At 41.5% G+C, this 15,865-nt stretch overlaps 1 protein-coding gene across 4 annotated transcripts in view; it reads right to left on the reverse strand.

Moving 5' to 3' along the window:
- ECPAS (Ecm29 proteasome adaptor and scaffold) overlaps positions 1-15,865 on the reverse strand; it is a 121,560-nt gene that overhangs the window by 97,952 nt on the left and 7,743 nt on the right. Inside the window, exon 2 of one of the 4 annotated variants that reach the window (XM_054500504.2) lies at positions 11,810-11,913. The exons of the other annotated variants lie outside the window; for them this stretch is intronic. Within the exon in view, the coding sequence (XP_054356479.1) occupies positions 11,810-11,831 (22 nt within the window). The 5' untranslated portion in view covers positions 11,832-11,913. The remainder of the gene's footprint in view (positions 1-11,809; positions 11,914-15,865) is intronic. 4 annotated transcript variants of the gene reach the window in all.

Below are 15,865 nucleotides of genomic sequence, written 5' to 3' on the forward strand. Positions count from 1 at the left end.
CGTGCACCTGTAGTCCCTGCTACTTGACAGGCTTAGGTGGGAGAACTGCTTGAGCCTAGGAGGTAGAGGTTGCAGTGAGCCAAGATCATGCCACTGCACTCCAGCCTGGGCAACAGAGCAAGACCTTGTCTCAAAAAAATAAACACATAAAATAAAAACTACAGTAATTAAAAGTATACTATGCTGACAAAAAATAAGTAGACCACTTGAACAAAATACAAAATGCATAAAAGACAAACATGTATATAGTCACCTGGTTTACAACAGAGGTGTCACTGCAATGCAGTGAGTAAATGATGGTCTTTTCAATAAATGGTGTTAGATCAATCATATTCCAATATGGGAGAACAATATTTAATCCATACCTCACACCATATATATTAGTCCATTTTCATGATGCTGATAAAGACATATCCAAGACTAGGGAATTCACAAAGGAAAGAGGTTTAATGGAGAACTACAGTTCCACGTGGATAGGGAAGCCTTTCAATCATGGCAGAAGGCAAGGAGGAGCAAGTCACATCTTAAGGTAGATGGCAGCAGGCAAAGAGACAGCTTGTACAGGCAAACTCCCATTTTTAAAACCATCAGATCTCCTAAGACCCACTCACTATCACGAGAACAGCATGGGAAAGACTCACTCCCGTGATTCAATCATCTCCCACTACAACCCTCCCGCAGCACACGGGAATTATGGAAGCTACAAGATGAGATTTGGATGGGGACACAGAGCCAAACCATATCATCATACAAGAAGAAAATCAGTTCCAGATGGATCATAAATCTAAATGTCAAAGGTAAAACAATGAAGTTTCTAGAGAAATAAAGAATATTCTCATTACCTCGAGATAGGAAAAGATATCTTAAAACAAGAAGCTAGATGGTAATGGAGTCTGAAAAATATGATTAGCAGAATCTGTCCCAAAGAGTAGTTTATAACTGTGGAGCTGGAAATAACCATCACTGAAACAAACTTTCATAATCTGACAAAAAGCATCTATATAAAATCTACAGCGAATATATCTCATACAAAATCAGAAACAAGATGTGCACTATCATCACTTCCAAGCAAATTGAACTGGAACCATTAGAAAATGCAATATGGAAGTAGGAGATACTAAAAACTGTCAGTATTCACAGATTACATGATATTTATGGGATAGAGTATGTAAAATAAGAAAGTTAATCATGTTGCATACAAGATCAGAGTACAGAAGTCAACTGAGATAAATGAGAACAAAGTATCAGACAATGTAGTTTTTAAAAACATATAATTAACAATGGCAATAAAACTACAAGTTATCTGGAAATAAATCTAATGAAACATGTCATAGTCCTTTACAGAGAAAATTATAATCCTAACTATAATTCATAAGATCTAAATTAATGGAGAAGCACAACATTCATGGATTTTTTTTTTTTTTTCTTGAGACAGAGTTTCACTCTGTCACCCAGGCTGGAGTGCAGTGGTGCGATCTCAGCTCACTGCAACCTCCGCCTCGCAGGTTCAAGCGATTCTCCTGCCTCAGCCTCCTAAATAGCTGGGATTATAGGCATGTACCACCACACCTGGCTAATTTTGTATTTTTTGTAGAGATGCGGTTTTGCCATGTTGGTCGGGCTGGTCTCAAACTCCTGACCTCACTCAGGTGATCCACCCACCTCGACCTCCCAAACTGCTGATATTACAGGCGTGAGCCACCACACCCAACTACATTCATGGATTTCCATGTCAGGATAGGTTAGTGATAATAACCCCCAAATCTCCATGGCTTAAAAACAACCAACATTAGTTTCTCACTTAGACTACGCCTCAGTCATAGATCAGGAAGAGGGCTCTGCTCACTGCAGTTGGCTGATAGAGCCGACAACATCTCCAACACCGCTAGTTAGTGCCATATCCTCAATCCTTCTGGCTCAATTCAACCCTTCTGTGGTGAAACTTCTGTGGTGAATCACATGTCCCTCACTCTGTCCCCAGCACTAAATTCTATTTTCTGCCCAAAAGAGAGAACTAGAAATATCTGGTAAACAGCACTAATGCTCACAAATAAACTCAACATTGCAAAGATGGGAAGCCCCCAACAGTCAAACATTCTCTACAGAAAACAGCGTGCTTTGTGAAAGCTGAAAAAAATTATAAAATTCCTTTGGAATATGAATGGAACAGAGTATGTAACAGCAAAGAGCCAAGAATAACTGTCAATTTTCCATAAAAGTGCAGGAGTGGCTCAATCAGATTTCAAGACTTACAAAGCTATGACAATTAAGACTGAGTGTGGCAAAAGCACTGGTCAGCAAATAGACAAATCAATAGATTAAAACAGAGGACACAGAAAGAGAACTGGGAATACATGGAAACATGAGATTGACAAAAATGCCATTAAGAATCAGAGAAGAAAACAATAAGACTACACACGAGAAAAAAAAGATTCAAATCTAACAGTACCAAATGTTGGCAAAGATGGGAAACAAACCAAGAACTCTGGTCCACTACTCATGGGGTACATATTGATACAATCTCTGAAGAGCAATTCTGCAGTAAAGACATCTCTAGCAAAGTTGAAGAGGAACATACCCTTCCACCTAGCAATTCTGCCATTCAAGAAGCCCATCTACAAACTGTTTATCACCAGTCAGCAAAGAGATAAGGAACACTTTTTATTGAAAAAGTGCTGCTAGAATAAGAAGTGTTAAATTAAGTGATAGTTGATTTACATTTTGATGCAAGTTCCTTATTTGCAAGAAATAATTCCCTAATGCTCAGACAACACTTTATGTAACACTGTCCTAGAAAAAAAACTCTCCCAGAGGCCGAGTGTGGTGGCTCACACCTTTAATCCCAGCACTTTAGGAGGCTGAGGTAGTCAGATCGCTTGAGCTCAGGAGTTCAAGACCAGCCTGGGCAACATGGCAAAACTCCATCTCTACCAAAAAAAAAAAAAAATTAGCCAGGCCTGGTGGTATGCACATGTAGTCCCAGCTACTCAGTACTCGAGAGGCTGAGGTGGGAGAATCCTTAAGCTTACAATGAGTTGTGATCGTGTCCCTGCACTCCAGCCTGGGCAACTGAGCAAGATCCTATCTCAAAAGAAAAAAAAAAAAAAGAACTCTCCCAGGAAGAGACAAGCACAATGACACATGTTTGAAAGTGTTCACAGCCCAGAATTAGTAAAAGCAAAAATATAAAGACAATCTAAATATCAGTCAACAGGAGAAGGAATAAATTATGCAGTGTCACGCAGCAATGGAAATAAATAAACAAGGATTACATGTTACATGAGCCAACAAGACCATATCTGAAAAATCTAAGATCAAACAAAATAAGTTGCAGAAGGATATGTACAGTTTAGTCCCATTTATGGAAAGTTTTTAAACGCAATATATATTGAGTATGATATATACATCACAGTAATGACAATCTCTGAATGAAAAGGGAGAGGGAAGGAGGGGAGGAGGAAAGAGAAGAAAAAGGGAAGAAAAGAAAAATGATATGATAAGGAGTAACACAGGGGGTTTGAATTGCATCTGCAATGTTCATTTCTTTAAAAAAATAAAATAAGGCCGGGCATGGTGGCTCATGCTTGTAATCCCAGCACTTTGGGAGGTCGAGGCCAGTGGATCACCTGAGGTCGGGAGTTTGAGACCAGCCTGACCAAAATGGAGAAACCCCGTCTCTACTAAAAATATGAGGAGGCTGAGGCAGGAGAATAGCTTAAACTCGGGAGGTAGAGGTTACGGTGAGTCGAAATCACCCCACTACACTCCAGCCTGGGCAACAAGAGCAAAACTCTGTCTCAAAATTAATTAATTAATTAATTAAAATAAAATACAAGACCTGAAGCTAACAGCAGAAAATGTAAAAATTTGACAAAGATGAGTCAGACATACATAAATGTTAATAAGATTACTTTCCAAGGCCAGGCACGGTGGCTCACGCCTATAATCCCAGCACTTTGGGAGGCCGAGGTGGGTGGATCACCTGAGGTCAGCAGTTTGAGACCAGACTGGCCAACATGGTGAAACCCCGTCTCTACTTAAAATTAAAAGATTAGCCGGGCATGGTGGCGGGCGCCTGTAATCCAAGCTACTCCGGAAGTTGAGGCAGGAAAATTGCTTGAACCCGGGAGAAGGAGGTTGCAGTGAGCCGAGATCGCACCATTGCACTGCAGCCTGGGTGACAAAGCCTGAGCGACAAGAGCAAAAAAACTCCATCTCAACATTACTCTCCATACTTTCCTTCATGGTTGAAATAATTCATTATTTTTAAAAGAATATATATATATTCCATGATAATTTTATTTTATGATATAATTATATAAAAAGTGAAAGAAAATACATCAGTAATTTTTCTTAATACTTTTCAAATATTTTTCAGTGAAAATACATTTTTTGATTAGAAAAAAACAGCATACAGGCCGGCATATGCAGTGGCTCACTCCTGTAATCCCAGCACTCTGGGAAGCTAAGGCAGAAGAATCACTGGAGCCCAGGAGTTTGAGATCAGCCTAGGCAACACAGCAAGACCCATCTCTAAGAAAAATTGAAAAATGAGCCAGGCATGGTGGTGGCGTGCCTGTAGTGCCAGCTACACAGGGGGCTGAGGTGGGAAAATTGCTTCAGCTCAAGAGGTTGAGGCTGCAGTGAGCTAGATCACGCCTCTGCACTCCAGCCTGGGTAACAGAGCAAGACCCTGTCCCAAAAAGAAAAAGAAAAAAAAAGTATACAGAGCAAGTATTTTTCAAAAATCAAAAATCCATGTTTTAAAGACAAGAAAAAAATTTTTTTAATCACAGAACTTTGAAGCTTGAAAGGAACCTTAAAGCCTATGAAAGAACAAAAAGACGCAGGGCATGGTGGCTCACACCTGCAATCCCAGCATTTTGGGAGGCCAAGGTAAGTGATCACGAGGTCAGGAGTTCAAGACCAGCCAGGCCAACATGGTGAAACCCGTGTCTACTAAAAATACAAAAATTAGCTGGGCGTGATGGTGTGCATCTGTAATCCCAGCTACTCAGGCGGCTGAGGCAGGAGAATCGCTTGAACCCAGGAGGTAGAGGTTGCAGTGAGCCATGATGGTGCCGTTGCGCTACAGCCTAGGCGACAGAGCGAGACTCCATCTCAAAAAATAAAAAAAGAGAAAGAACAAAAAGAACATTTGATCTCAAAGGAAAAGTATCAAAACCCTGAGAATCTTAAAATTCCAAAACAAAACAAAAATCCAGTTTAGCTCATGTTAACTATGACATTCATGTAAGAGGAAAAAAAAATCTACTAAAAATATAAATTATATACATATATATGTTTTTATTTTGGAGACAGGGTTCTGCTGTTGCCCAAGCTGGGGTGCAGTGATGCAGTTACAGCTCACGGCAGTCTCAAGCCATTCTCCCACCTCAGCCTTGGAAGTAGCTAGAATCACAGACATATGCCACTGCATCCAGCTAGTTGTTTTATTTTTTGTAGAGATGAGGTTATCCTATTTTGCCCAAGCAATCCTCCCACTTCAGCCTCCCAAAGTGCTGGGATTACAGGCGTGAGCCACCACACCCAGCTCATTTATTTTCCTTTAAATAATTCAAATTTATATTATTCGCCTGTCTTTAGTTTCTCTATCTAAAGACGAAGAAGGAACTCTCCCTCCTCCTACCCGCATAAAAAGAAAACGACCAGTAAAGGTTTAAGGACTTCAGCACATTCTTCAGATCTCTCTCAAAAATACAACTTTAACTTCTAAATTAGGGAGGAAAAGCTATTTTCTCACAGGACTAGAAAAGGCAATAAACCTACAATTACTTATTTTTCCCTCACATCATTATTAATGGAAAAAGCATGTTAAAAAAGAAAAAAAGAGAAGAGAAAAAAGAAGAGAAGAGATGAGAAAAAAAGAAGAGAAGAGAAGAGAGAAGAGAAGAGAAGAAGAGAAGAGAAGAGAAGTGAAATCAGTTTCCTTTCAGGACAACCTGAACATCAAAATATTCCTTTAAAATTATACAAGTATACTATCAAAAGGAATAGAGAAAGGATTCTATTTAAGGTAATGTTATCCCTGTTTGGTTGAATTTCAGAGGCTTCTTTCGGTTTGTTTAATTATGTGTCATTACTAACTTACTTCATGAGCACGAATTACTTGCGTGAATTTCTGAGTGACAGGTTTCAGGTTTTTTAAGGTTGCTTAAATTTTTTACAAAGAATTTTTTTTTCTGAATATGAAAGTAAATTTTAAAATACAAATCAGGTTAGAGGTCTTAAGTAGAAGCTGAAATTGAAGAGAAAGCTGAAAATACCTAAGACCACCGCTAACACTACACAATATTTTTTAAAAGATCTATCAAGTTACTACGGAAATATACTACACTATAATAGACTATTTCACAAAGAAATATTCTCTCTAATGGTATTTACTTTCTTCTGATTCACAGATATAAGTATATAAAATACATCATAGTCACAAAACAGTTCCACATGGCCTTCTGAGCCTCAGAAAAATGCTGTGAGGTGCACTTATAGATGCATTTATAGACTCACCACCTAACTGACCTGCCAGAGCTCACCATGTGAATGACACACAGATTCAGAAGCTGAACCCAGGACCTGAGGTCAGGAGTTCAAGACCAGCCTGACCAATATGATGAAACCCCATCTCTACTAAAAATATAAAAATTACCCAGGCGTGGTGGCATGTGACTGTAGTCCCAGCTACTAGGAAGGATGAGACAGGAGAATTGCTTGAACCCAGGAAGCGGAGGTTGCAGTGAGCCAAGATCGCGCCACTGCACTTCAGCCTGTGCATCAGAACGAGACTCAGTCTCAAAAAACAAAACGAAACAAAAAAACAAACAAGCTGAACCCAGAGGCCTTTACCCTCCAAGTGCACACTGGAACACAGTACCTGCCTGTAAAGAACTTCTAGTAAAGCAAGTAGTATTAGCTCCAATTTACAGTTGAGGAAACAGAGCCTTGAAAACATTCTGTTGACCAATATTCCAAAACCACTAAGTGGCAGGGCTGATTCAAACACTAGACAGTCCAATGCTCCTTCTAGCACGCTAAATTATAACATGGTTTAAGCGAGAAAGTAGGTGGAGAAGATACTAAATCTTACTAGACAACTATATACGACATGACTCCAAACCAGCAGAGATGCAGCAGTTAATGCAGAGAGAAGGAAAGGAAGAGAACAGAAAAAGATGAAGAGGAAGGGGTGAACCAGTAAAAGGGCCAAAAATGAAGCACTCTTAAGACAACGCCTTTTCCTAGGACATACCAATTCTGGGGAAAGAGAGTGACTGAGTGACTGTGAGAGAAAGAGAGAGAGAGAGAAAGTGTGTGTGTGTGTGTGTGTGTGTGTTTCATGTCAGAGACGCAGCAGTTAATGCAGAGAGAAGGAAAGGAAGAGAACAGAAAAAAGATGAAGAGGAAGGGGTGAACCAGTAAAAGGGCAGAAAATCAAGCACTCTTAAGACAAGGCCTTTTCCTAGGACATACCAATTCTGGGGAAAGAGAGAGAGAGAGAGAGAGAGAGAGAGAGAGAGAGAGAGAGAGTGTGTGTGTGTGTGTGTGTGTGTGTGTGTGTGTGTGTGTGTGTGTGTGTGTGTGTGTGTGTGTGAGAGTGTGTATAAGTAAGTGTGTGTGTGTGTGTGTTTTTCATATCCAAGCTGAAACATTTTCAGAAATGGGAGCCCAGAAACTAAGAAAAGAATAAGAAACTAAAGTATAGGGAATTCACAAAAATTGGAAATATCAGGCTGGAAGGTAGGGAAGAGAATGGACTCTGACAGTCAGTACAATTAGGAGTCTGAGGCTAAAACTACGGAAAAATAAGGAAGCCCTAGCTGGCATCTAGATTTTGTGTGTAATACTACTATTTTCTGGTAGATCAATCCTGTGAATTATAAATCTAACCAGATACTAACCGGAAGTTAAAGTCCACTTCATCTATTTGAAATATCATCTCAATTCCCCAAAAGCCACTCTAATACTTGGCAAAACCCAAATGAGGCCAGCAGGATGCTTCTTTAAGAATTAATTAGCTGAGCGTGATGGCAGGCCCCGTAATCCCATCTATTTGGGAGGCTGAGGCAGGAGAAATCACTTGAACCCAGGAGGCAGAGGTTACAGTGAGCCAAAATTGTGCCACTGCACTCCAGCCTGGGCAACAGAGCGAGACTCTGTCTCCAAAAAAACAAAGCAGCCGGGTGCAGTGGCTCATACCTGTAATCCCAGCACTTTGGAGGCCAAGGCAGGTGAATCACGAGGTCAGGTGAATTTGAGACCAGCCTGGCCAACATGGTGAAACCCTGTCTATACTAAACATACAAAAAATTAGCTGGGCGTGGTGACAGGCAATCCCAGCTACTCGGGAGGCTGAGGCAGGAGAATGATTTGAACCCGGGAGGTGGAGCACTGAGCCGAGATCCAGCCACTGTACTCTAGCCCAGGCGACAGTACAAGACTCCGTCCCGCCAGGCGCGGTGGCTCACGCCTGTAATCCCAGCACTTTGGGAGGCCAAGGTGGGTGGATCACGAGGTCAGATTGAGACCGTCCTGGTTAACACAGTGAAACCCCATCTCTACTAAAAATACAAAAATTAGCTAGGCATGGTGGCAGGCGCCTGTAGTCCTAGCTACTCGGGAGGCTGAGGCAGGAGAATGGCGTGAACCCGGGAGGTGGAGCTTGCTTGCAGGAGCCGAGATCGCGCCACTGCACTCCAGCCTGAGTGACAGAGCAAGACTCTGTCTCAAAAAAAAAAAGACTCCATCTCAAAAAAAAGAATGTCTAGAAATGTGATCTCTACTCCTGTTTTTAAAGAGTTACCCCCATCCCCAGCCTTTTTTACAGAACTCCACAGATGCAAATGTACTTAAAAGGAGAATGTCAGGCAGTCTAGCAGTAAACATAAATATAATTTGGGAGTCGGGAGAAGATCCATTACCAGAAAGACACAATCCATCATGGTTCCTGCAGGACCTGCCTCTCTCTAGCCAGGGCCCAAGAGATGGCAATGAGTACCTTCACAGGCAACAAAGTCCCGAGCAGGAGGTCCCTGCTGATGGAGTCCTTTGCTAGTAACTCTGCCCCCCAGAATTAAGGCAATCAGACAGATTATCTTTCTGTTCCCTAGTCCACCAGTCTGTCCCCCAAGGGCCCAGGCAGATACCCTAATCTGGAAACCCCTGCATCTGGATCCACTACAGGCTAGGCTCTTTAAACAGGGAAGAGGAAAAGAGTCTTTCTTTCCCTGGCCTTCTTTTTTTTTTTTTTAGATGAAGTCTCGCTCTGTCACCCAGGCTGGAGTGCAGTGGTGCAATCTCTGCTCACCACAACCTCCCCATCCCGGGTTCAAGCGACTCTCCTGTCTCAGCCTCCTGAGTAGCGGAGACTATAGGCACGTGCCACGACACCCAGCTAACTTTTTGTATTTTTAGTAGAGATGGGGTTTCACTGTGTTACCCGTGATGGTCTCAAACTCCTGACCTCGTGATCCACCCGCCTCGGCCTCCCAAAGTGCTGGGATTACACGCATGAGCCACTGTGCCCGGCCTTTTGCATATGATTCCAGGCTACTTCAAACTCCCTGCCAATCCAGCATAGCCATAACAAGGCTACTCCTCCCTGCTCATACTGCTTACAACCATGCACCCACTTCCCCACAACCCCATCACGTCCTCTCCTCCTGTCACACACACACACACACAGAGGAAGGGGAGGAAATCACAGGAGTAGCTTGGCAAGATTGGGCCAGGTGACAAGACAGAAGCCCTAGATTTAATAAGTGCCAGACTCCCAACACTGAGGTCCACAAGGCCCTTTCCCCCAGAGACAGCAGCTGGCAGAGATACTCAGTTAGAAATCGGTTTTAGGAGGTGACAAGCAGGAAAGATTACTTCAGCTTGTGAAAGCTAGCTTAGAGGAAATAATATATACTATGCAAGAGTTCAGACTGCATAAAAGTCTAATGTACGATCGTTAAGATCCACCCAAAGCAGCTAATTACTTAGAAGAACAATGCTCATCTGGGTGTGTAAACCCTAGAATGTTCTTTATTTAAATCACTATTTAAATCCTAGCAGTTGTAGTTTCACTTTTGCCTTCAGTATATCATAAGGACATTAACACATCAATCACAAGCCCAAAAGCTCTAGGAGTTACAGAATCTAGGAGAGAATAAACAATGTCCTCACTGATCTTCTAAACAATTCTTCCCATCTCCCAATTTTTCATTTCTCTAAACGCCCAAGGAATAAAGATATGTGAAAATAGCAAAAACAGGCCAAAATTTATTTTAAAGTTGAATTCTGGTTTTAAAATTAACCCATCCCTCAAAATTTCACCTAAATGAACAAGACATTTTATATCATCAGCAGCAATATATATACCAAAATATAGTAGAATGCATAAGAGGGGTGGGGAGAAGGGGTCCAACAGTTAAATTAGAAGATAGCAACAAAAAGCACTTTTGGATTGAAGCTACAAAATCCCAGGAACTCACTGGATATTGAGTCCATGATATCAAAGAATTACAATCTGAATTTACAGAGTTTCAATCAAAAGACCATCCGATATCATCCAAGAGTGAAAATGACACCATACTCTTATTCTGCCTTAGAATGAAGTAGAATTAAATGGCTTTTCTCAAAATCACAATGCATGACAAAATAGCAGAATTAGGAACATCCAATTACCATGATGATGCCTCCTTCATACCTCTTTTGCACAAATAGAACAACTGGCTGGGCACGGTGGCTCACACCTAAAATCACAACACTTTGGGAGGCCCAGGTAGGAGTACAGGTTGAGCTCAGGAGTTCCAGACCAGCCTAGGTAACACACAGAGACTCTGTCTCTACCCAAAAAAAAAAATTAGCCAGGCATGGTGGCACACAACGATGATCCCAGCTACTTGGGAGGCTGAGGTGGGAGGATCCACTTGAGCCCAGGAGGTCAAGGCTGCAGTAAGCCATGATCGTGCCTGCACTCTAGCCTGGGCAACAAAGGAAGACCCTGTGTCAAAAAATAAAAATAAAACAAAATGTAGTCCCAGCTATTAGAGAGGCTGAGGTGGGAGGATCGCCTGAGCCCAGGAGATCAAGGTGGCAGTTAGCCATGATTGTGCCACTGTACTCCAGCCTGGGTGACACAGCGAGACCGTCTCAAAAAAAAATTAAAAATTTTATTAAAAAAAACCTCCATGACGGCATTCCTCGAGCATGTAGAACGATTTTTTGTGATTGGGGCACACAAAGTTATTTGTAAACGATCACCCATCGTCTTTTCCTTGTGCACAGTGCTAAATAACATCTCCAAGGGAGGCCGAGGTAGGTGGATCGCTTGAGCCCAGGAGTTCGAGACCAGCCTTCATGGCAAAACCCCATCTCTACTAAAAATATAAAAATTAGCCAGGTGTGATGGCATGCGCCTGTAGTCCCAGCTACTCGGTGGGGCTGAGGCAGGAGGATCACTTGAGCCTTGGGAGATAAAGGCTACAATGAGCCATGACTGCCCGACTGCACTCCTGCCTGGCCAACAGAGTGAGACACTGTCTCCAAAAAAAAAAAAAAAAAAGACTTCAAGTTTTATCTTTTTCTTCTTTTTGCAAATTTTTTTTTATGTTTAGCATCACAGAGAATAGAGGCTTCAGGCACTTGTAAATTAACATGAACTTCACCAATTCTCTCAGGATAGCTAGAAAAGGAAGAAAAAAAACATGAAGATCTTGGGGGGAAATTGCTACCTGATAACCTATGCATTTTTAAATGCTGCTACAAAAAAAAAATGCACACATCCTAAGGAACTGAATCTACTAACCTCTACAATCAATGTGATACATGGTTTATCCAATCTTGACAAAAATCCTCGGGATCACCAATGGTATGTTCATCCACTCGTACATATGCAATTGTATAAAGAATCTATTATTTAGAACACCAAAAAAATACAATTAACAGATGTATATGCATAGCTACAATTTTAAGAAAAAAATAAGCACTTTTCATTTCTTGTTAGATCTTTGATGCCCTGCTTTGCAAATTCAGTATGAGGAAAAAAAATTACAATGACTACCAAATTTGAGAAAGAATAAGGCATATGTCCACAAACCAAATTTACTGAGAACATGCTAATACTTCAAAAAATACACTGATAATCATTCGCTGAAGACTTAAAATCTCTAATACCAATGCAATATATTTTATCATATATGTATATGTGTATATATAATATATAAACTGTTACATTAGTTAGAAGTGCTTCAATTACACAACAGTTTTATAAGAAGTGTTACTAAACATGTATACATGTTTTTAGCACATTACATATGAGAACATAAATGGCTGACAGACATAACCCTGGCCACCGCTGACCTCTTAGCACTCATCTCTTTTCTCTGATTATCTTCCTCTCGCTCTTAAATACGTATACGCGTGGCTCCCAGTCAGCTGCCTGTGAACAATATGCCCATTCCCACAGCTCTACCACGGGAATCATTCCCACACTATCTCCCTAGCTTCAGAACCAAGGTTCCCACACACCCGCAATCCATGTGCCAATATGTGCTATCTCTTCCCATTCTTAAAACAATCCTGGCCAGGCACGGTGGCTCACGCCTGTAATCCCAGCACTTTGGGAGGCCGAGGAGGGCAGATTGCTTGAGTACAGGAATTCAAGACCAGCCTGGGCAACATAGCCAAACCCTGTCTCTACAAAAAATACAAAAATTAGCCAGGGATGGTGGTGCCCGCCTGCAGTCCCAGCAACTCAGGAGGCTGAGGTCGGCAGATGGATTGAGACCAGGAAATTGTGGGCTGCAGTGAGGCGAAATCACACCACTGTACTTCAGCCTGGGTGACAGAGAGAGACCCTGTCTCAATAAAAAAGAAAGAAAAGAAAAGAAAAAAAATCTTGTAAGTTTTATTATCTCATTTTACAGATGAGAAAACCAAGGCCTACGAGTTAGGTCCCTTGTTCAAAAACACATTAAGAAGTATCAGAATCAGGATTCAAAACTGTAACTGATTCCAATTCCAGAGGTTTTAGCCACTACTCAGAACAGTCTCCCTAAACAACATGGGGGCTCAATAATTCATCTCATTCATTCAACAAATAATCTTTCTGCTGAACACAGACTACCTATCTGTTGAATCTGTTCTCTCTTTCCTTCACTTTCCTAAATCTGGCTAGAGGCTACACTCTCTGTTACTCCTCCACCTTCTAGTCTCAGGTCAGATTTAGATTCATCTCTAACTCCTCCCTTCTTTAATAACCCTCATCTCGTCAGCCAACAATTTCTCCCTATTTTAAGGATTTTACATTATATTAACTCCTTGCCAAATCCACTTCCACTGTCCCAACTCAGACCCTAAGTTTCTTTTTACTTGGCCACTGTGATACCCTCCTAATTAGTCTTGCTGCTCTTGGTCTCCGGATCCTTGCAATCAGTGTTACACCAATGCCACCTGTTACCCTTACAGAACAGACCTACTCAGGTTACACTCCTGCTTAAAAGCTTTGATGGTTCTCTACTGTCTACAGAACAAAGTCCAAACTAGTTCTGTTGGCATTCCTACAACACGCTGGTCCCAACCTATCTCCACAGCATCATCTGCTATTACACCCCACACAAAAAATAATAATAATTTATAAGAGCTTAAGTGTTTACACGGTACATTTTCACATACATTAATCCTAACAATACTTTGAGTGATTCTTGTCATTCCAATTTTATGAGGAAGAAACTGAGACTTGCAAAGGTAAGGTAATTTGTCCAAGATCTAAAATCATAAAGGCAGCATGGGCCAAGTCTCAAACCACACAGCTGATCCCCTTTCCCAGTACTTCACACAGCCGTAGCACCCCCATTCCCGTCATAACAGACTCACTCAGCTTTCTTTGTTTTGCATAATATTTCCCGATCTCCATGTCTCAGCTCAAGCTATTTTTCCTTTAGCCTCAAATACCATTCTCATTTCTTGAGGTTTCCAAAGAACTGTTAGGCAGTTTACTTACTGTGCTTCGTGTAAGTTATTTATACTTGCACATAAATCTGTCTCTGCACTGAATTATAAGCCCTCTGAGGACAGCACCATACATTATTTACTCAATTTTAAAAGTCTGCTTATTGAATTGAAAAAAATACGTGGGCAAAACAAGCCATATAAAATGGGAAGCATCAAGGCCAGGCCTGAAACGAGAGCTCAGCAACAGGGATCAAACCATCTGAGAACACTGGCAGTGACTTCAATTTTAACATCTATCTTCTGAACAAGGTCAATGCCCCTGTGCCAACTATTCTCACTGACACTGGCCTTTATTACATATTATAGTTTACTAAAAGCATAATTCAAAACAGAATGTGGTGGGCCGGGTGCGGTGGCTCAAGCCAATAATCCCAGCACTTTGGGAGGCCGAGGTAGGCAGATCACTTGAGGTCAGGAGTTCAAGACTAGCCTGGCCAACATTGTGAAACCCCATCTGTACTAAAAATACAAAAATTAGCCAGTTGTGATGGCGCACGCCTTGTAGTCCCAGCTACTCAGGAGGCTGAGACAGGAGAATCACTTGAACCTGGGAGGCAGAGGTTGCAATGAGCCAAGATTGAGCCTCTGTACTCCAGCCTGGGTGACAGAGTGAGACTCTTGTTTCAAAAAAAAAAACCCAGAATGCAGTGAAAGTAAAAAAATCAGAATGGAAATTAATAAAAAATAGAAATATCCGTGGCCATTTTTTCATCTTAACTTGCCTATTTGGTTAAGTAATTAAAATTTAAATGATACAGGCTTGCCTTGGCCTTTCTACAAAGATCAGCTTGGAAGCCTGTATTCTGGTCATTTAAGCAATTAGCTCTTAGGGGCTATTTTTCAGTATGGCCACAGAATCATGTTCAACACACAGCTTCCCACATCTCATCCTCTAAAAGAGCTACCAGGATTCCCAGCACTAGCAGAGGCTCTCTCAGAAGACACTTGACATGCTGATTATCTGGCCAACTTTTGCAACGGAAGTTTCCCATGGCTATGTCAAATGGTCAAATTGAATAGTGCATCCTTTAAGATTATAGGCTGTTGCTCCTTCATGAGCTGCCTTTATCCCAACGAAGATCAGATTCTAAAGATGCCTTATAATTATAAAGCCCAGAATACGAAACCACTAAACAGCTGACCAGGTGAAAAGTCTCAAATGCTTCCTTCCCTGTTGGAAATCTCTCAACCCACTGCTGAAATATTAACTATAATGATAACTTTTCCATAAAGTGGCAGAAGATAATATTAGCAGAAAAACTAGCCACATGTCTTGCACTGAATTTCATTTCATTTGCAATAGTTATAACCACTCTAAGCATACGGAAAAAAAGCTACAGGCTCTGACCTTAACTAATTTACAAACTAGATTTCAGAACTGCCTTTAACAGTCAAAACTAATGGTTTTCTTTTTTGGCAACTTACCCAAAAATCTACTATGTTCTGTTCAGTAACATCAGAATTTTTTTTTTTTTTTTTTTTTTTGAGACGGAGTTTCACTCTTGTTGCCCAGGCTGGAGTGCAATGATGCAATCTCAGCTCACCACAACCTCCGCCTCCCGGGTTCAAGTGGGAGTCTCACTCTGTCGCCCAGGCTGGAGTGCAGTGGCACAATCTTGGCTCACTGCAATCTCTGCCTCCCAGGTTCAAGTGATTCTCCTGCCTCAGCCTCCTGAGAAGCTGGAACTACAGGCGTGTGCCACCACAACCAGCTAATTTTTGTATTTTTAGTAGAGACAGGGTTTCACAATGTTGGCCAGGCTAGTCTTGAACTCCTGACCTCAAACCTCAGGAACTCCAAACCTCAGCTTCCCAAGTAGCTGGGATTACAGGCATGCGCCACCACATC

The sequence above is a fragment of the Pongo pygmaeus genome, chromosome 13 (genome assembly GCF_028885625.2).
Source record: "Pongo pygmaeus isolate AG05252 chromosome 13, NHGRI_mPonPyg2-v2.0_pri, whole genome shotgun sequence".
Taxonomy (NCBI): domain Eukaryota; kingdom Metazoa; phylum Chordata; class Mammalia; order Primates; family Hominidae; genus Pongo; species Pongo pygmaeus.